We start from the raw sequence: 22,044 nt of genomic DNA on the forward strand, positions 1-22,044 counted from the left end.
ATACCCAATAACACTGGTAGGCTTAATTTTAATGAGGCAGCACACTTGTAGTATATATAGTTAAAGTACTTGCTAAGACTTCACTCTCCAGTTTGAGTCTGTGTGCAGATTTCATAGTGAGAGTAGTTATTAAATTGCTTGCATGTGAATATTTGAGAGATTTTCATGACAATTATAAGATCTGGATATTAATGGGCCCTCATGAAAAAGTTTGACAGGACTCTGCAGTCCTGTGAAAAACTGAGCAGACCCTTAGTACTTTGAGAGGGTAAGTGGCAGCCAGGTTCTGCTGACTAGATGGACTTCATTAATTGAGGAAAAACATCATGCAGAATATCTATACTGATATGATACAAAGGGGTTTTAGGGCCACATTAAGAAAAAAAAATGTGTATTTTGAGAATAAAGTCAAAATTTGGGGGGAAAAAAAGTCAATGTGGAAATTAAAGTGGTTTCAAGTCAAACAACTGCCACGCCACATCTGCTGCAGAATGTCTTGTGTTATGAGTTAATGAAACTATACTTTAGAATTGGTTTTAGTACTTAAACAGCTGCATCTGCTCAGAAAAAAAACCAAAAAACTGGCACTGGACAGATGCAAGGATATCGATGGTTGCACCATCGTGCAGTACTGAGGGGATATGTTGAATTACAAGACACAATGAGACATCTGATCAAGTTGTTTCACTAACTCATCTACTACCCAAGGCATTTTGTAGAGGGTATAGCAACCGTGGCAGTTGTTTGACTTGAAATGACAACTTTAATCTCAAGATAGTATTTCGATTTTATTCTCAAAATGCACTTTTTTTTTTTTCTTAATGTGGCCCTAATACCCCTTCGTAGATATGGACTGGGTAATGTGTTAGGAATGAAAGGGAGCCACATCATTTGATGGAAATAGGCCATGCAGCTATCTAGTCTATTTTGCTGAAATGTAATTGCAGCAACTCAAAACGGTACTCAAACGGTACTCATATCAGTTCCTTCATCCTCCAGGATCTGCCTGTATACTCTCATCACATCAGGCCAGGTTTTGTTCCGCACCGGGAGGAGGAACCCAGGACCCACTACACCAGTGTAGGGTCTGACAAAGGGTCTAAGAATTTCATCTTGATACCTAACAGCAGTCAGGGTGTCATTGCCTAGCTTGTAGAGGTCTGTGCATCCCTCCATGGATATGCCTCTTCAGACCATCACTGACCCACCACCAAACCAGTCATGCTGAACGATGTTACAGGCTGCATAGCGTTCTCCACAGCTTGTCCAGGTTTTTTCACATGCTCAGGGTGAACCTGCTCTCGTCTGTGAAAAATGCAGGGTGCCAGAGGTGGACCCGCCAATTCTGGTATTCTATGCCAATTGAGCTCCATGGTGTTGGGCTGTGAGTACAAGGCCCACTAGAGGATTGTTTGGTCAGAGACATTCACACCAGTGGCTGCTGAAGGTCATTTTGGAGGGAGTGCTCATCCTGTTCCTCCTTGCACAAAGGAGCAGATAACCAGTCCTGCTCTACAGCCCTGCCCTTCTGTCCTAGAGTAACTGCCTGTCTCCTCCATGCTCTTGAGACTGTGCTGGGTAATACAGCAAACCTTCTAGCAATGGCACGTATTGATGTGCCATCCTGGAGGAATTAAACTACCTGTGCAACCTGTGTAGGGTGCAGGTATCACCTCATGCTACCAGTAGTGACACCGAGCCTAGCCAAATCCAAAAGTAGTGAGAAAAAAAAAACCAGAAAAGATGAGGAGGGAAAAATGTCAGTGTCCTCCACCTGTAAAATAATTCCTGTTGTCTCATTGTTGCCCCTCCAGTGCAGTTCCTATTGTTAATTTCATTAACACCAAAGCAGCTGAAACTGATTAACAACCCTCTCTGTTACTTAACTGACGAGATCAATATCCTAGACGTTTAACTAAATTGATGCTATACTCTGATTAAAAAGTGTTCCTTTCTTTTTTTTTGAGCAGTATAGTTTTCTGCTCTGTAGCATTCAGGTGTATGGAGGCACTGTAGGGGTGGGGTGAAATGTGTGTTGGACTGTGGTCCAATTCCTGGCTGTTGAGGGTGGCTATTGGGACACTGGGACATGGACCATCACCTCTTTGGTGAGGAAGGAACCTGAGTTGGTGTTTGAGGTTGAGAGATACAACACATGGCTTGGGCTCTGGTATCAGTCTCCTGTAAAGGGGCTGGGTGGTGGGCAGGGGTTTGTATTCTTATATGTGATTACCCTGTGTAACCTAATAAAAGTTTGACATAAAAAAAAAAAGAAGATAGTCTTAGTCATGTACAAGAATTCATTGTCATATGATAATATTGCCTTCTATCCTCAAATAGTTGCATACAGAACAATTATGTTTGTAGGCAATAGAGGACAGAGGAGAAGGAAAAAGAGAAAAAAGACAAGCGGCACCATCACTTAACATGGGAGCAGAAATCATCACAATCACCACAAATCTCAGTGAATGAACTTTTGTACCATGAAACAGTTAACAGAACCATGAGGAGATGATTTTTGTTTCAGGAATCAATAATTGAGGACATCAGAAATAACTAGAACATCACCGAGAAGGAACACATTCCTGTCTGACGAGTTTTGCATATGGGTCTGCAACCTGTGTGCCTCCTTTATTTTTCCTTTTTGATACCCTGATTTTGCCTTCTTGATTCATGGTGCACATTAGCAGTCACCTTTTATTAGAATAAATCAGCTGAGTCTGAGTGGAGGGTGGACTAAATTATCTTGTCATCCATAAAGGCAGAAAGTGGCATCAGGAAAACTCTGCTTGTTTTTTTCTTTCCAAACTTCAGACATCCAACAGATTTATTCAGACAGTTTAATTATGATACTAATTGCTTAGAAATCAAAACATGCAAAGAAAAAAATGAACTTTTCATTCCAGGCTTCCAAGGACACCTCCCATCATTGGTAGTCAGTCTCTGATTTACCCCTATTATTATTATTATTATTATTTTATTATTTTTTTTTTACAAAGTCTAGATATTAACAGACACTTAAACTTTGCACAGACTCTCTATATAGACTTGAATAAAAACACATACGCTTAAAGTTTTTGCAAGTTATTATGTCAAAGAAAATACATATTTGGTCAAGCTGACTAGTCGTGGGTTTTTTAGGCCTCAGAACAAGTGCGTCTTCATGCTGTAATATATTCACACAGCGACCTCATCCGTCTCTTATTTCAGTCATGCGCAGTACAAACTGCAACCTCACCACCATTGAAGCAGCCGCTGTGATTCTCACACCAGAGAGGCGAAGTTAGAAAAAGCAACCGGAATCATGCTTTATCACCTTCAAAATAAAAGCAAAACAAATCTCCCAAGGTGACTAGATTACAAACTGCGGTAAAATATTGGTTACCAAGGTGCAAAGCATGTACAATGCAATCACGACTGATACGTGTAGGCTCTGATAAGACTATTGATTTCCACAGGGACAGCAGCGGATACAGTGGATTATGGGCCTATTATGCCCTCCATTCTTCCCTTTGTGAACAGTGTCGCACGCCAAAAGTGAACAGTGTACAGGGTGTACCCTGCCTCTCGCCCTATGACAATTGGGATAAGCTCCAGCCCTGAACAGGATAAGCGGAAGAGAGTGAATGGATGGATGGATGGATGGATGGATGGATGGATGGATGGATGAATGGTATAAGTATAAAATGAAAACAGTTTTCCATTTTTACTTAAAGGTAAAGATTTGAAAGCTTATTTTACTTATTACAAAGCATTTAAACATTCATTAGTTAAAACATTTGAATAACACGTTCCTCCATGCTGGCTTTAGTTTGAAGGGTGTAGCCGGAAGTGTGAAGTTTCCTTTTGGAGTGGATGAGCGGCAGCTGCTAGCTTACAGGGGTACTGCAGCTCCGGCAGGACAGCGATGGGACGTAGACGATATGTATCTCAAACAAATCAAACGAAAGGCTGGACTGAGCCGCTAATGATGGATAAGCGATAGTTTCAGTGTTTTATGCTGCTTTCCGGATTATCTGGACACCGCTTATCAAGCCCAGGAGGTAAAGCGTAACTTAGCAGACTTGTTCTTCACGGGGGAGGAAGTTTGTTGTGGCGAAGGGAACATAATAGGAAACCGGGGAGGGACAAACTATCTCGACATGGAGGACTTCGGCTCGGCCCTGGAGAAAAATGTGGCTGACCTCACTGTGATGGACGTGTATGACATCGCCGCGGTGGTGGGCCAGGAGTTTGAGAGGATCATAGACCAGTATGGCTGCGAGGCTCTGTCCAGGCTCATGCCCAAAGTGGTGCGGGTTCTGGAAATCCTAGAGGTGATGGTGAGCCGCAGCAGCATCAGCCCGGAGACCGAGGAGCTAAGGCTGGAGCTGGATAAGCTGCGGCTGGAGCGCATAGACCGGCTGGAGAAGGAGAAGAAGCACAGAAAGGTCTCACACTGCACAACCACAGAGCTCTTCAGATTCTGTTATACAGATTAAAAGTGGAAATCACGATTTCATTTGTCAGTGACTCTCAAACTTATGTTTTTGCTACAGGTTGGAAGTGTACAGATAATTTGCCTAAACTATAATACCACATTAAAATAGAAAACTAAAGGCCCTGCAATTATAATGTGACTTCAATCAAAGTACTAAGTGTCACACTCTAAAATGAATCGGGCACAATAAAGTTTAAAGAAAAAAATCACCCCTACAAGTACACACTGTAAATATCATCCATAACAAGTCAAAGTTCTGTATGAATGTTTTGCACACAAGCATACAAAAGAAATATATATACTGAAACGCTTCATGGCAAGTAAACAGTCCTAAGTTGTCACGTTACTGAAGTAAAAATTCTGTAATAAGAGGATGGATACTCTGTTAAAAGAGCCATTTATTTGTGATATTTAAATAAAAGCATGTAAGTACTGAAAGTAAAATGTGCATAAATGTGCTTTTAGTGCACATTACAAATTTATAACACTTTATAAAAATGAATAAATTAGTCTGAAATGAAAATATAATAGTTGCAGCAATAATAAGCAGACAGACTAGAAGATGAATCTGACCTCTTAAAAAAAGAGTGAAACCAATGAAGTGTCTAATTCTAGATGTTTTTTTTAATGGTCGGCAGGGGGCAGTGTCTCTGGATTCAAATAGAAGTCAGATTGTAAAGAAGTCTATGATAAAATGACCTACTTTCTGTTTTAAAATCTTGGTAAAGACATGCCTAATGATCTTATGGTCTGAATTGCCTATTTCAGGACTTGTTTAATAACACATGATGTCAAGTTTGTAAATTATTGTCATATTTAGAGTAAAATAGACAATACAGGTTTGGGGTGAGGCTTCCTTTTGACTGAGAAGTCACTACAGTGTCACTATAGTATTGTTGTATGTAGTACCATCAAATACCCCTGTCAGATCTAACCCTTCCTCACCAGTTTTCATGTCCGTCGTTTATATACAGGCTATGGCTGGAGTTGGTTGAGGTTGAGCTGCAGTAGTCTGGGTCCATTCAGTGTGGTAGTGAGGTGATAAATGGGGTTATAGTTGTTGGTGTAGGAGTTGGCTCAACTTGAGAAACGTCTAAGAATGGGCTTACTTTTCCACTGGTTCAAGAACCACTAAAAACAATAATGGAATAAAAAATAATTTTTAGACCACGAAAAAACAATAGCTCTGATTAAACACATCTGTTTCGTAAAGTCATCACAAGCCAAAAAAGTTCATCCTCAGCAATGTTTTGTATTTTATAAGCCAATTACATATTTGTATGTAAGCTGAAAGCAAATATAGCTGTCAGACATAAAGGGGGGGGGGGGGGGGGGGGGGGGGTCAAAAGTACAAAGTAGAATGTAAAGTAGTATCAAATGAAAACAGTCAAGTAAAATCCAAACAAAATGCACTGAAGCACAATGCTTTAAATGTTTTTATTTATTTCCCTTCTTTGTGAATATAAAAGTAGACACTATGTTGGTGGTTTTCAATCAGCTGGACACTCAGGCCGCTCAGTGCTATAAAAAAGTTAGCGTGTCAGTTTCTCGTGACAGTGACGGAGCCACCGGTTCATGTATTAACTGTCTCATGACTGTGATAAAGTGATAAAGTGGTGATAGCTGTTTCTGCTGTAACTGACAGGCCATATAAAGCCTGCATGACATTCACACAAAGTTCACATCTACAATGAAAACACACAGTCTATAAAGAAGTATTAGAGTGTTTATTGTGTTTCATTAACCCAGTGACTCCACTGAACAGGTAGCAAATGTAGGTCACGTGTGCACATGCTTAATATCCATATTAAGCTTCCACTAAAATCAATGAATCTGATCACACCAGGCCTGAAAGCAGCGTGGAATGGCACATTTCCACAGAATCCGTCATTTCCACGCCTCCCATTCACAGTCTGTGTAACCTCCCTGCAAAGCATCCTGGTTACCGATGCCAGAATGTACTGATAAAAAAAACCTTCTCCTGTCACTTGAAAACTTTTATTATGCCTGTCGTGTGAATCCCCTTTACACAGAAATGGGTGTTCACTGTAGTCTATAGATGTTAACTTACCTGTGATAAATTACATAAATTAAGGAAATAACCAATAACTTAATATAAATTTGTCCAGATGAGCCTAAAAAACAGATCTATTACCATTCTTTCTCTTTGTCTCAGTCACGGTTGTGTTTTCTTTTGTTTCCTTTTTCTTGACTGGTTGTTGTAAAAGTGGCATATAATCAGAGCTCTGCAGGAAGCTCTGAGTCATCACAGTAGCAGCCAGTATGTCAAATTTGCATGTTTATTATTCTTAAAAACCTTTAAATCTGTCTTTGTAATTATAACGCTTACTTTTCCTCAGTCTAGCTGTCCAACAACACTCACACTCTAGATTATGATACGATTGGCTCTGATGTCATTGAAAAAAAAAAAGTGGTTTAAACGCTAAATGAAAAAACATGCATCCCATAATCACATTTTCAAAGTAACTGTGATAGTCGCCTGTTCATAATTATGGATTCTTTTTTTAAGTATGACAGTATGCACAGAATGACTCCTACTTCCTGTTTATTCCTGTTTTTCCGTGTTGCTATATGAATCATTTAAGGTCTGAGTGACTGCCCGCCTTACCGACACATTTTAACTCCATATCAGCTAGAATTTGTCACCCATTTAAAATGAGACAGTGCGGTCTTCAAAGTCACATTGGTGCATCAAGACGGCAATAAAATGGCAATAAAACAGAATTAGTCTGCTATCAATCTGCAGTTGAATGGGGTCAATTTCCTAATTAAATGCTATGACTAATAACAATAGTAATTTAATGTGATATATCAACAGAAATCACAAATCTGTTGCTGTCTACATACCCAGAAATCCACATTAACTATTTGCATTCAGAGTATAGCCAAAGTCTCACAGATTTGAAACAGAAATTCCTCTGCAAATATTGGCATAATTGCTGCAGGATGGTGATTTAAGTGCAAAATGGTAAATGGTAAATGGACTAGCTCTTATATAGCGCTTTTCTACTCAGTCAGAGCACTCAAAGCGCTATTACAACATGTTTACATTCACCCATGCACTCCCATTCATACAAGCACTTCCATGTTTTTGCTAAGCTAAGTGCTTTTAATTAACTATCATTCATACACATTCATACTCCGACGGGACGGTCGGAGAGCAACTTGGGGTTAAGTATCTTGCCCAAGGATACATTGGCATGTAGCCTGGAGTAGCCAGGAATCGAACCGCTGACCTTCTGATCAGTAGGTGACCTGCTCTACCTACTGATCTAGGCCTAGGCCTAGGTCTAGCGCCTAGGTCTAAATGACCTAGGCGCTTGGCAGTCGTGCTTTGATGTAAGAATATAACCAGAATACAGTTTAATAAATTTAGACTGGCTCAGATTGATTGCAAAATGATGGCTGTCTGTCTGTGTTATAAATTAGATGGCAGTTATTTGCCGGTCTGTCTGATTACAGTCAGTCCATTCGGTCCAGGTCGGACCATTATTGTTTGGAGACAGCTTGCCTCTCTCCGTGTGACCTGTACAGTTGCCTTGCAATCGAAATTGGTCGCCACAGCTACTTGGAATCTGTGTCAGGCAGCAAAAAAAATTGTGATCAATAAAATGTGATCAATAATGATATATTTATAGTATAACAGTATATACGTATGTGTCTGAGTCCAGGAGCTGGAGCTGGTGGAGGATGTGTGGAGGGGAGAAGCTCAGGATCTGCTCTCCCAGATTGCACAGCTGCAGGAAGAGAACAAAACCCTTCTCACCACCATGTCCATCAAAGACCCCTTGAGCGAGGAGGACTTGCAGAGGCATGAGGGTGAGGATGTGGGGCTCCATCAAAGCAAAGCCCATCTACTATTAAAAAAAAAAAAAGTGATGTATTTTTTCATGATACACCAGTTTACAAGTGACAGAGTGTGAGTGACTTACAAGTCAGTTGCTTTATAGGTGCATTCAAACATTATTATTATGTGTCATTCACTAATATGTATGTAGATATGTTCTTGTCCTGCATGCAAACCGTTGAGAGCATAAAAACTCATATGGGAAAGTGATTACCAAGATTGAAAATCAGAAGCAGGCTCCTTGCCTTCGTTTTTTTAGGGGACAGTTTCTCATGCATTGGTCCTACATGGAGCTTTGCAGTTACCATCGGCTTTCTGAAACTTGCACACGGGTAATTTTTTTTGTGCAAATGTTAGTGAGTCAGAATCATTCCAAACCACAGGCTCAGTGTTGGGAGTCTGCATACTACCGCTCTAAAGCTGCTGATACCTTGTGATATTTCCATCACAGTAGTGCATGAAACAGCTTTGTGATCTGCATTGACTTTGGATAATTTTTCCTGGAAATTCAGTTCAAGTTTGTGCCGCGTGTGGACAGAAGCTCGGCCGCTTACCCTTGGTAACATTTCTCATGTGTGTGTCTCTCTCTCTCTCTGCTGTGCACACAGTACCACACTCAGACACAAACACAAACAAAGGGAGCCTTCTCCGCGTTGACGGCAAGCCAGTCTCATCCCTGCGTCAGAGGCCTGTCCGTGGTCTCACACAGAGGCCGCAGTCACCCTGACGCACAGACCGGCTTCAGTGCACAAGCACACCTGCCAGCCTCACACACAAATCAGAGCTCATTTCTGCCAGCCAACCCAGATTATAAAGAACGGAAACTGTTCCTGATAAAAATCTACCTGTCCTGCTTATTGTCATGAATGACAATCTCTTCCTCTGTCATTGTTTTCCAGGTATGACAGAAAGAGAGAGGCAGGTGATGAAGAAGCTTAAAGAAGTGGTGGACAAGCAGAGAGATGAGATTCGAGCCAAGGACCGCGAGCTCACTCTGAAAAACGAGGACATAGAAGCAGTAAGGACGCAAACTCAGTGTCTCAACAAGGAGAGGCTGTGTTGTTTTCTTCCTGTGTGAATTTTAAAAAATGTAGACATTTGCAGTCAAAAATGTTTTTCTGGTAAACCAATCCTCTGATCGAACCATATCTCTGAGTATAACAGAGGTCTGGTTAGATGGAGATGAGCAGCAATAATTTTGTTGCCAGTGTTTCACTGTTTATAAGTAGGGGAAAAAAAATATTGAGACACAAACAGTATGCAAGAATTGGCTCAGCAAATGTATGAGAGCTATCTAAAAATATCTACATATGTATTGAACAAATTTAATTTTTAAACATTAGTCGGGCTTTTGTTTATTAAGCGTATTTTTTGTCACATCAGAGATGATATAATCTGAAAGGGGATTCAAACCAGCAACCTGCCCAAATTGCCCACCTTCACTTGGCATTCTAGGATTAGCCCTGGAAATATGCAACATATTTGTTTATTTTCATGTTTCATTTTATAAATAAGCGACTTCTCTGTCTCAAATTTCACAAACCTCTGAAGTGAGTCATACCTGACCCCCCCAAAAAAATTGGTCCTCTCAGAGAGCGACTCAGGTTACTGAACACATCTTTCAGCTTTGAAATTAATTTAATTAAGTTAAATGAGAGCTCAGATTTTAGATCTGATTTTTCACAGGTGTAATGAATCTCACCCACATAACAAATTGCCTTTTTGAACTTTGATTAAATACAATTTCCATTCCACTAACTTGCATACTTTCACATGTGTGCCCTTGCCTGCTGGCTTTTCCCTTCAGTGTGGCCGTTCTAAGCAACTGGAAACACTTCTGGTTAGCATCATGGTATGAGAGACCACGCGGCTCATTGTCTCCCTGTTTCTGCAGCTCCAGCAGCAGCAGTCTCGTCTTATGAAAATCAACCATGACCTGCGCCATAAAATCTCTGTGGTGGAAGCTCAGGGCAAAGCACTCATCGAACAGAAGGTTGAACTGGAGGCCAGCGCTCAGGCGCGAGGGCAGGAAGTTGCTGGTCTTCGGCAGGAAATCGCACGCTTAAGGGAGCGGCTTCAAGGAGAGCTGCCTGCTCAGAACTCAGACGAGCCTCCGCCTCAGCCTCCTTCACCTGCAGAGGTAACACAGCACAGGGAAAACTGTACAAGTAGTCTACATTTATTGTTAGAATTTGTATTGAAAGAGTACCAATTAGACAGTTTTAAACAGAGACTGTCTTATTTAGAGCTTAAAATGTTATCCACCCAAACCCCAGCCTAACAAAGCTAAGATCAAGCAGCCGTCCTCCAGGGCTGAGAAATAAAGCCAAATAAAATGCCAAAAATTGCAGCTCCTCTAATGGCCACTTGAGGCTATGTCCAAAACATAGACATTAATAAAGCTAAACATAACCACCATGAAGTTACCCACTGGTTTATGAGGTCCTGATTTGAAGCCTCAAAATGAACATTTTTACCATCACCATCTTAGTGTTTTGAAACCACACCAGTTTTCAAAACAACTTATGACTGACAGATCGTTAGCCAATGATAATCCTGGATAATCCTTCTCTCCAAAACTTATAGAATGATCAAAGTTTTAAAAATAGACTTAATATTTTACTTGGTATGACCTTCAATGAGTGACTGAGCCTATAAACCTATCAAGAAAGTGTTTACATAGGTCAGGGAAGAGGGCCGCGTCCCTATAGACTTCTTTGGAACTGCAAGTGTGGACGCTGTGGCGGGTTGGTGAAACCCCCTCAGGTTATTCTCTGTGTGAAACAAGATGTTTTTGCTCCTTTCCTTTTAAATCTTCTGATTCGCTGCAAACAAATAACAGAAGCTTTGGACACCAAGTAGGTGGGGCTTCTGTGAGATGACCATATTAGGACTGTCCGCTCTCACTATTATCATACAAGCCAAAAATAGAAAAAACTCTGTTCGAGTAGTCTGAAGCCTGAGCTGTTGGCTCACAGAGAATACTTGTACATACACTGTAAAAGGAAATAATGGTAAAAAGATGAGAAAAAACATTATAGGTCCGCTTCAGCTCAAAGATAAGTTGGAAGTTTCTCCCTGCTTCCATTCTCGGTATGTGGCTAAACTTCTTTGTTTGATCTTCTCATCTATCTGCAGCAAGAAATGATCAAACAAATGAGCATGTAATGTGAAATGTTCACATTGTATAATAGATCTTATCATTTTCACCTGAAGTTGTTCACCCCACTATCTTACAGCCAATCTGTAGGTGCACATATCCTCAGAGCAGCTCAATAGCATATCTTAGTCAAAGGCTTAGTATATGTCTCACAAACTATCTTTTACCCCACCAGTGTGGTAAGACTGCTGCAGTGTTGGTGGGGGCTGAGGGCAGGTCAGACAGACCTGACTCCTCAGAGCCGACACCTGGTGGGTTTGATCGTGCACCGTGGCCTCTGTCTGGTTCCCTCGGCCCAGAGGCGCACGAGGATGAGGATGCTGATGACGAGGCAGTGTTGCTTTGGGTAATGCAAACGTGCTGATTCGCACTAGAGTGATGTGATTGTCCTGACTCTAACTCCAAACCTGCACTCCGCCCTGAGGAAGAATAGCCTTCTGGGTGTAAACAAAGGAAGAGAGTGGACTAACATTTCTGTGATCCGTGGACTGAGCTCTGCATGGGTGTCGGAAAACTAACATGAGTATGAGTAGGATTTTCTCTCCCCAGCCAAGTGAGTTTCTGGGTGAGTGCACTGATGACCCTTCTAAATATAGATTACTGCAAGAGCTCAGCCTCTAACTGCACGTGAAGCTGTCCTCTCATGCACCCTGAGCATGAAATATAGCAGAAAAACTAAAATTCAGTTGTTTTAACAGCGGTAATGGAAAAAAGAAAAAAAAAACACAAGAGTGCTACAATAATATTTATTTACTGTAGCTACATTTAAAACTTTTATATTAACTACAGTTCATTTTTTCAAACACATAAAAACTAATAAAAATCAGGTGTATGCAATAAAGCGATAGAAAGATGTGACACGGTAAAGAGACGTGACGATATCCTGATAAATCTCAGTTCTCAGCACAGTCAGACACGACTGAGTCTCATGGAGGACGTACATCCGTCATTGTCTTCCGCATTGTGTATTTCAATGGGTCAGTCGGGTCTGTGTGGTCTGGCTCTTTGATCCCTGGTAAACATGAATACACGCCAACAGCCACACCTGACGGCTGAGTCAGAGCTGCGAGTTGTTCCCTTTCAGCTTCATCATCAACGGCATTCCCAGAGTGTCCCATTAAAACTCCTGCAGCCTCTAAAACCACTTGATTCAGAGCAACCAGGTGAGCTTAAAATGGCTGCAGTGGAAAACAAAGCCAGGAGTGTCTCATCTAAACCCAGTAACAAAACCTTTTTGTCTTTTATTCGCCTGCAGACACGCACATGTTTTGCTTTTTAATATTTTTTCTTTTAAATATTTTAAAACTATTCACATAAAACACAATTAAATATTCTTTTTATTCCTGTAAAAGATGTGATTCCAGACAGGCTTGAGATTGCATAAAAACTCTCCAAGAATTTGAGAGTTTTGGACATTTTTGAGCAGAATTTTGCCTGAGTGGCTTCTGTCCACCGCACGTGTTTCAGGTGTTTTTCTTTAACAGACAGTGAATTTCTCTGTTGTGCTGTGTGGGAAAAAAAAATCTAACAGCATTTTGAGTGAAGTATGAACTAAAAAAAAATGTATTGGAACAAAAAGGCCCCGTGTCTGACTTGTAGTTAAACATTTGCCACCAGGAGGCGATGTGCGATGAAGACATGCCTGCTGTGTTCCAATATTTCACTAAGGTATCCCCACTCCCTGCCCCTGCCTCTTCCTCTCTTTTCTCTGGTTTACTTTACTCCGTGTAATGCATTTCTCTCTTGGCAGGAGGCATTGTGTGAGGAGGAGTCAGGGGGCGTGGACCCAAAGGACCCCAACAGGCCCCGGTTCACACTGCAGGAGCTGAGGGACGTCCTCCACGAGCGGAATGAGCTCAAGGCCAAAGTGTTCCTGCTGCAGGAAGAGCTGGCCTACTACAAAAGGTAGATGGTGTTAATATTCACAACAATCATCCACCTCCTCTGGAGACCGACATTTAGGAGCGCCACAAAACAGTATTTATGGCGCGCTTAAAGCATGAGCGGGATTTGAACCTTATTATTTATTATTTTAGAAGCTTGTTTCCCAGGTCAGACCAAACAGGGCCTGCCTCTTTGCTAACTGCCTTAAGTTGCTGTTTCCTCATTAAAATGCATCACAAATGCACTTAATTAGAATTGCATTCTCATTTTAATAATTATATTGTTTTATGTTTAAGCTCTGTGATTTAGCACAATTACATTTGAGCCTCCTGTTTTTGTGCTGTTATTGCTGCTTTTACTTAGACTTTATGTGCTTGTATGTGCTTGTAACGCCTTTTGTAATTTGTTTTTAAAGGTGCAGTTTGTAAGATTAAGATTATTTATAAAAAGAAAACTATCATTTTTTTAAAAAATTATTTATTACCAATAGGTTATGGTGATTATGCTGCTCTCTGTGTTTGCAGTGATGAGGCAGACGAGGAGATCGTTACTCCATCTTCTTCTCCCTCCCCCGAACTGAGGACTCGCTCCCGCTCTTCTGCCCAGCCGGAATCGGGAATCAAGCGCCTGTATGTGGCTCTCACACTCATGCAAGCACTCATAATAGCTGCTCACGAAAACACTTGCCTGTTAAAACTTCCTTTCCTGTGATTAATTGAAATCTTGCATGCTGTGAGTAGAGGATGGATTATTTGGTCTCTACATGCTTGCTCTTGTCTTTTCTGCAGCAATACCAGACACTGTTTCAGGCTGGTAGCTTTAGCTTTGAACAGGATTTTCCTCATGTGTTATTATATACTATACATACATTTAGTTTAATTTGGGCATTTGGGTTTGAAGATGTTTTGATCTTTTGTTTCAGATTTATCCGCTAAAAAGTAATATACATGGATTTTAAGTGGTGACACAGGATCAATCAATAAATGATTGATTGGTCCTGTGTCACCACTGTGTTCGGTGGTGTTCGTTAGTCATGTACAAACTGGCGATAACGCTGCAGCTCACTATGCTCAAATTGCCTCTGACTTCACAGGAAAACATTTTCACACTGCAGTTACGTTGCTCAAGTGTGCGATTGCTTCCAATTAGTTGTCACATCATAAAAAGGACTCAAGTCTGAAAGCAGCTCCGAGTACTCTAAGTGTAGGGCAGATACAGATAGATACAAACTTTGAAGAATAGCTGTTAAGAATGACAAAAGATCCATTTCAGTGATCACAGATCTGCTTTGCACTCAAAGCGGAACATATTGCACTTTTCAAATGAGGCTTTTAATTCTTGTTTTTATACCAACATTGTAGGATTGAATGCAGATTTGGTTGCCTGGCCTCTAACAGTTACACAGTATGAAAGGTACAACAAAATCATGGCATGCAAATACCGGTGGGCAGCCTTTAGAGGTAGACAAGATCTTATAGGTTTAAACCATTGCCTGCAAAACAGAAGGATTTCAAGTCATGTTGTTTCTCGCTGAAGTGTAAGTACAAGATTTGGGACATTAAGCAAATGCTTCAGGAGGCAGGGTGTTGCTATACCAATGTGGCTGCCGCCTTAACAGCAGTTTGCATGCTTATACAGTTTATCTGTGCAAGCAGGTGCGCTCACTGTGTTTTGGTTTTTAATATTCTCTTAGTTATTTTTGGATTTCTTTTGGGGGGTTTTTTAAATTCAGTATCACGAATTTTTTCATCTCTGCTCTAAAATAAACTCAGTAATGACTTCTTTTGAGCTTTAATGAGGTCTGGTTCAAACAGAGGTCAAAGGTTGATGTGGTCCCTGTCCCTCCACCCCCCCACCCCCTGTGTATCTCTTCCTCTTCATGTCTTTACCTCTGTGTAACAGGATCTTCACAGCCATAATGCCGATGGTGGCGGCTGGTTTGATCCCAGATGACCCCACTTTACAGCCAATCAGACGCCTCATGTCACTTGTATGACTCTATATTTGGTTGACTTCACAGTCCATCACTGTCTCAGCTAACAGCCTCCACCCCCTGTGCATGTTCAGGGGGGTCGCTTTCTTTGCGCACCTTTGTAGTATTCTGATTGGCTGATTGTGGGGCTGTCTTATTGTCGTCGTCCAATGAGACGACCAAGGATCAGCCAGTCAGAATAGGCGTGTAGTCTCGATTTTTACCCTCACTGACCAACCTCTGTAACTCACATAAATAATTCTGTGGAATTCATGAACTAAAGTGCTTTTAGATCATAGCTAGTGATTAATTATGTTTTTTTAATATTGCAATAATTTATCATCTGCCCTGATCAATTTACAGAAGATGAGTTTAGAAATAATTTCAGCCATAATTTATGAATTTCTGCAGTGGTGTATTAGGGCCACTGAAGGGGGAAGAATTAAGGGGCTGGGAAAAACATTATGAGAAACAAATGACAATTTTATAGATTAAAGTAATAAATTTACGAGGAAAAAAGTCTGGAAAGTAGTTTTATTTAGTCAGTGCATCACAGCACTTCACCTGATAAGGTTAAGCTGGAAAGAAATGTACATGTTGGTCTTTCCACTCACATCATTGTGACTGACAACAAGCTACAAGCTCATTTTCGTTAAACTGAGCCGCGGTCCAGCCTGGACAAACAACACAGGTCTCTGTGCAGCTGGATGTGAGACTCGCGTGCACCTTTACCAGCATTTTGCTAGTTTCTATAAACATGGTTGTGGGTAATTGGAGTTTTTTTGTTTTTGTTTTTTTTATGAGAATTTCTTTCCAGCTTAACCTTGAGAAGTCAAAGTATTTTTTTTTCCTCACTAATTTGACATTAATCTTGAAAATTCAAGAGTTTTTCTCAGAAATGTGTCCTCAGCCCCTAACCACTTAATTTGTATTTATTTATTTATTTTACCGTCAGTGGCCCTAATATGCCTTTGTCATTTTTTGTGTTCATGTGAGTGCATGAACTACTCTTTCTCAAGTACAAAGGATTACAACAGAATTTACCACAAACAGAAAGCAATCCTGTGAAAGTGTTTGGAAAAAGAGGAAACCGTTACAAGCATCAGGAGCAGATACACGACTGATGTGACATAGATGCGTTTGTTTACACTAATTATACAGAAGGTGTCATAATTAATTTGCCTAAAACAACACACTTGTGATGCATTGCTTCTGTTAAATTTGCCAGTGCTCTAACGCTGCTCACACTGTAGCTCATACTCAGTGCAAGCACTGCATATGCGGCACCGTAAACCCCGCCTGCCTTGTTTCTTCTCTCCATTCTCTTGTCTCAGGTTTAGTTTCTTCTCGCGTGACAAGCAGCGGAGCGCGCAGCGGAGCGCGCAGTTCGACGTCGGCTTTGGCTCGTGGGCGGGCAAGGACGACGTGTACACAGAACAAGCCCAGGAGGCGTTACAGCACATGTAGTCACCGTATGGGACTTCAAACTCTTAACACTCCCATCACTCAACTGCACACCAAACCACCACTAGCAACTCACGCTGCAGCTGAAACGCCATGTACTTGAGGTGAGAGGATGGCCAGAAAGAAGAGGAATCTAATATCCTTGCAGAAATTCTACATATACTTAAAACTGTGCAACTTTAAAAATGACTGAAAGTGTTTTGGTTGTTGCAGGATTAATGTGCAGAGGAGAGGGTGAACTCAGGTTGAAGGGGGGGAACGTGGAAAGTTGCGTGCAGGTGGTAAATGATATGTAGGTGAAGGTCTGGAGTAAATAGGGGTGAAAATGGCTGCACACCTGCGTGTGCTATAAAAATCCTATTTGAATTACTTTAATTGAAAAAGAATATTTGCACAAACTTGTGAGGAAAACACTCGGTCATTTAAGATGAGAGCAACATTTTAATGTCCCGTTTTAGCTATTTTAAATTTCTGTCATGTGGGCAGCTAATCGGTCCATCACCAGCGTTATGCAGATTGAGATTATGCAGCTGTATAAATCTAATTGAGGCCTCTGTGTAAATGTTGCATACAGTCACAACTGAATTTATGATAAGTTAAAGTACTCGTGTAAAGTGAAAGTTGACAGCCTTCAAACTGAATAAGCCAACATAATACTGAGTTAATGCCTCTGTTGGCTCTGATAGTTTGACGCAGCATTTCATGATGTTAGTAGTGATGATTTTTTTTTTTAATCCTAATGACTTAGTTTCCTATCATGTTGGCAATATACAACATTGCAGCTTTGATTACATGTTGAATTAGTGTGTCATTAATTCACAGATCTGTACTTTTTAAATCAGTGTTTGTAGTATTCCATAGTTTCAAGTTAGTGTGTAAAAGTTTTGGCCTGGTGAATAATTTCATTAAGCATGAACATGCTTATTTATTCCCGATATTGTTGCAATTACTTATTGTCAGCGACCCTCTGATCTCCAGACAGCTGACAAGAGCCGGCTAAACAACATCAGCTAGCATTATGCCAGCTAACGTGAGGCTCGAGTGTCCTAAAAATCTCACTTTCCCTCAGATTACAGTTTGATTACATTCTCACATCGTGTGAGAGTTTATTCACTAAGTCTCAGAGCCCACCAATCTTACATCCACTTCAAAGACAGTTTCGCTAACAGTGGCTAACAGCAACAAAAGCAGCAGCACTTACATACAGTTCAGTATATCCTCAACAGCTCACCTCAGTATCGCACTCATCGGCTCATATCAGACTCCTTTCACAAAGTTTTACAGCCTGCTCCAGAGTAAATAGAGGTGGACAGTTCTCACCCGGCATACCGGACTGACAGCAGCAGGGAAAAAACTCCGGGGTGGATCTGGATGCGATCCAGTGGTAGAAACACGGCAGTCAGCTGCAGACATTCTGGTTTACAGTCTAAATTGAATGTTTTTGATCTCTCTTGGCTAAAACATGTCCTGTAGCAGCCACCATATCTAGGATTATGCACAACAGAACTCACTTGACTGAAACCTGCAATCTACTGACATCTAGTGGTGAAAGTTTTACACACTGTAACTTTAACTCCTGATTTAATCATTTCTTCTTTTTTATCATTTGAAAACAGAGAATTAATATAATACATTTGACTAAACAATTCACTATAAATTTGATTTAGTCTGTTTTATTAAGTAGGTCTTTATAATATTGATTTATTTTTTTCACAGAGTAAAAAGTGTGACTCAGTTTTAACTCATGTTCATTACTGAGATTTTGTATCTCATCTTATTCATTTACTCATCCTAATTTTGATTTATTAACTTAATGACTTATTGTCTCATAATTGTTGACTTAGTGAGTTCTTTATAATATTAACATAATATTGATTTTATTTGTAATACCTCATAACTTTGATTTAGTATCTCATAAGTTTGAATTTATTTTATTTAAGAAACAGGCCGGCACATTGTGCTCATGCAAACCTACAGTTTTGCAACAGCTACTATCAGATAATAATAAATTACATCTGCTTGATTTTATTTGATTTCTATCATCTAACATAGCCTGTAGGAGACAGTGTGACATTGTATCAGAAGGCAGCACTGCTGGGTTTACTTCAGAGCTGCTGGTGTGAAGTCTCACACATTAGCAGCATGCAAGACTTCATGTCTCGTCTTTTTTCAAAGGCAGAAAGTAATGACAGATACTTAACACTCCAAACCAAAGCAATACATATCACCAGCCTCATCCTCAAGTGAAAGCAATATGTCATAACATGCTAATTTTAATGTGGCATCTATATGAGCCTTAAGTCCATTATATTTATACTTCAGGCTCTCTAGATAAAGATCTTTAAGGATCAGATTTGCAGTAATATTCAGCAAAAGCAACAATAATAATTATAATAACCCCAAATATGATCACACATCAGTGCATTTGTGCTCATATGCATCATTTATACAAGGCCTCAAATTTAAACATAGTTCTTTGAAAACGGTCGTGAAGCATTAGATTTCTCAAATTGTGCGTAGTTTAAAATAACAGTGATAGAGCTGAAGAGTGTGTTTACATATTTTTTTAATGCTATTTTACGGATGGTGCTTGTGCTTTAACAGCTGATGTCTTCAGCCCTGAGAAGCTGTGGTGTGAAATGTTAGCAGTAGTCTAAGTTTTATCTTCATTTATACTCCCTCACCAGGGTGGAATAAATGAATGTAAAACGACCAGAGTAATAAATGAGGCTGAAGATGAGTGTGGAAGCAGCTTCCCCTCTTTCACAAACTCAGATATGTTAGAGAGAGATTATTATATTTTCAACAATATTTGGAAGTCAGAAGGATCGGCTCAATTCAGTCATGAAGGAATTAAACAGTGAAATCTTTAAAGGGAAATGAAGTCACGCCCACTCCAGTCTTCAGTGCATTGTTGATGAACATTTCTCATGCCTGAGTCTCCGATGAAGCGCGTTAAAGTGGAGATTTACAGTGAATGGCTCAGTGCTTTATTAAATTCAGACATGTCACATCAGTAATAAAAGTCTGTAATATTTGACATTTTTGCACGTGTGTGTGTTTTTTATTCTGTTGTTACCTGGATAACAGGTCACAGTCAGCTTCTCCAGGTGTTTGATTTGTTCATCATATCAAGTTGTTAAGATGGGAAGTTGGGACATGATTTTCATCAGTTACCCAGAATATTATGCCATGTAGATATTTTGGTTTCGTCACTTCATGACGTACCTGTCTTACCAGACTTGACTTCTTTAGCAATGAAGGGCAGCAGTGGGAGGAATCCACGACTGGTACAAGTTCTGTGTCTCAGTGCTTCAAAGAGTTTATTGTGAAAGAAAATCATAAATAGCATTTGTGTGACGTTTAAAAAGCACTCAACTTAAATGTGCAGCATTATACTTTTTCTGATGCTTGGAAACTCAAATACAAGGTCAGAGTAGAGGTCAAAAGGTCAAAGTGGAAATGTATGTAGTCAGTTTAGTTACTACTGCATAAAAAGGACTTCAAGTCAGACTGAAGTATGACAAAGACAGCCTGGAGAAAGATGCATACTGGAAGCACATCCTTTGGTCAGATGAAACAAAACCAGAGCTCTTTTCACCACAGAGATGTTGGGAGGAAAATGGGATGATGTGGAGCAGAGTGCCCTCTGGTGAACAAACTATACAACATCAACACTCATAACATGGTTGAAAGGTTTTTCTCCCATCTTTACTTATGTAATTCCCATTTATTGGCTATTATAAATGCAATATGGATAGATCAGGAGATAGCTATTATTGACCAATAATACAGACTTACTGATAAATCAGTTAGGCTCTAATCACTTGTGTAAAAAAAAAAAGAACTCGTACCTTAGTCACATACTATCCATTCAAAACAATTTTAAAGTCATTTCTTTTAATGGAAGGCCAAATCAGACACCTGTACTCATTACTTGCATATTACATCTTTATTAAACAACACCTAAACCCCAGCATTAAGATTTAGTCAACGCTACAACAGCAAAGATCCATCATGTCCTAAAACGGCCAACAGGTCTGTTTTGACCCTCAGCTATTATTGCATTAGTTCCACACAGAATGGAAAAAATCCAGAGTGAAACATCTTCGTCAAGAAAGGCTCATGAAAACATTTCACATCACACAATGCTACTGATAGAGGGGGCAGGGGAAGGTGTATCCTTATGTATCTAATAGTGCATACCCTAAGATGTACTTAAGATGTGACTGAGCCATTTATATTAACACTGTTTTATTTACTTTTACATTTAAATAAAAATGAACAAGAACAAAAATCCCAACATCAAATATGCTGAATATTTTAGGAATAACATAGAGAACTGGATTTATTGTTGACTTTTGAAAAATCTTTAAACTTTACAGCTGCACTAACGATGGAGAGCAACAGTCAGGTCTCTTTGGTTGGGTCATTTTCATACAAAGCTGCTACAGATAGATTAAAAAAAAAAAATTTAAGGGCTCAAAGAGAGTTCAACATTTTAGGAACTTGTTTCATTTGCATCCTTTCTGAGAAAAATCTATAACACTCATATCTGTACAGTGAACATGAACTTGGCAGGAGGTGCTCAGCTTAGTTTGGGTTAGCAGAAAGCCTGGAAGCAGAGGAAAACCACCAGCCTGTCTAAAATGATAAATACCATAAAAACGTTTCAGTGTAATTTTTTTTAGATAAATACTTCATAACAACTATGGAACCGAAAAAAAACAAAAAAAACAACAAAATGTCTCGTTCAGCTAATTACAGCTGCTGAGACAGGAATGAAGTGAGTCGCAAAGACAGTCAAATCATTACGTGTCTGATCTGCAGTGGGGCAGGTCAGGACAACATCCACATGTAACACACAGCAGGAGACACTCAGCAAACACAAAACTATACTGCTTGATTGAAGCATGCAGGACAATCATGGGGGGGGGGTTAACATCTAAAAGCTAAGGTCTTGTGTGTTCAAGCCACCTCTGTATTTGTTGGTTTATTGTACTTGAGTGAAGCCAAGCTTAGCAGCGTAGCCTCGCACTCACAGAATTTCACTAAATTCACAATTAACTCATTAATTTATGAGAAAGCTGAATTAGCTGTTTAGTTACATGTGTGTGTAAGGCTGAATCAAAACAATATATAACATGATAGTTTGTAGCTTGACCTTTGGAAACAGCCAAAGGTCAAGCCTCGTTTCCCCCGTTTCCAGTCTTTAC

General features: G+C 40.1%; 1 protein-coding gene across 2 annotated transcripts; it reads left to right on the forward strand.

Moving 5' to 3' along the window:
• The first annotated feature begins 3,862 nt into the window (after positions 1–3,862).
• rilpl1 (Rab interacting lysosomal protein-like 1) lies at positions 3,863–19,868 on the forward strand. 2 transcript variants are annotated; one of them, XM_030742149.1, is made up of 8 exons: positions 3,863–4,430; positions 8,173–8,320; positions 9,248–9,366; positions 10,243–10,488; positions 11,684–11,854; positions 13,259–13,413; positions 13,917–14,021; positions 16,699–19,868. In XM_030742149.1, exons 1-8 carry the CDS (start codon positions 4,143–4,145, stop codon positions 16,829–16,831), a joined length of 1,365 nt encoding a protein of 454 aa, XP_030598009.1. In that variant the 5' UTR covers positions 3,863–4,142; the 3' UTR covers positions 16,832–19,868. The 2 variants fall into 2 exon arrangements, with proteins under 2 accessions (XP_030598009.1, XP_030598008.1); XM_030742148.1 differs by lacking the exon at positions 11,684–11,854.
• The last annotated feature ends 2,176 nt before the right edge of the window (positions 19,869–22,044 follow it).

This window comes from Archocentrus centrarchus, chromosome 12 (assembly GCF_007364275.1).
Source record: "Archocentrus centrarchus isolate MPI-CPG fArcCen1 chromosome 12, fArcCen1, whole genome shotgun sequence".
Classification (NCBI taxonomy): Eukaryota; Metazoa; Chordata; class Actinopteri; order Cichliformes; family Cichlidae; genus Archocentrus; species Archocentrus centrarchus.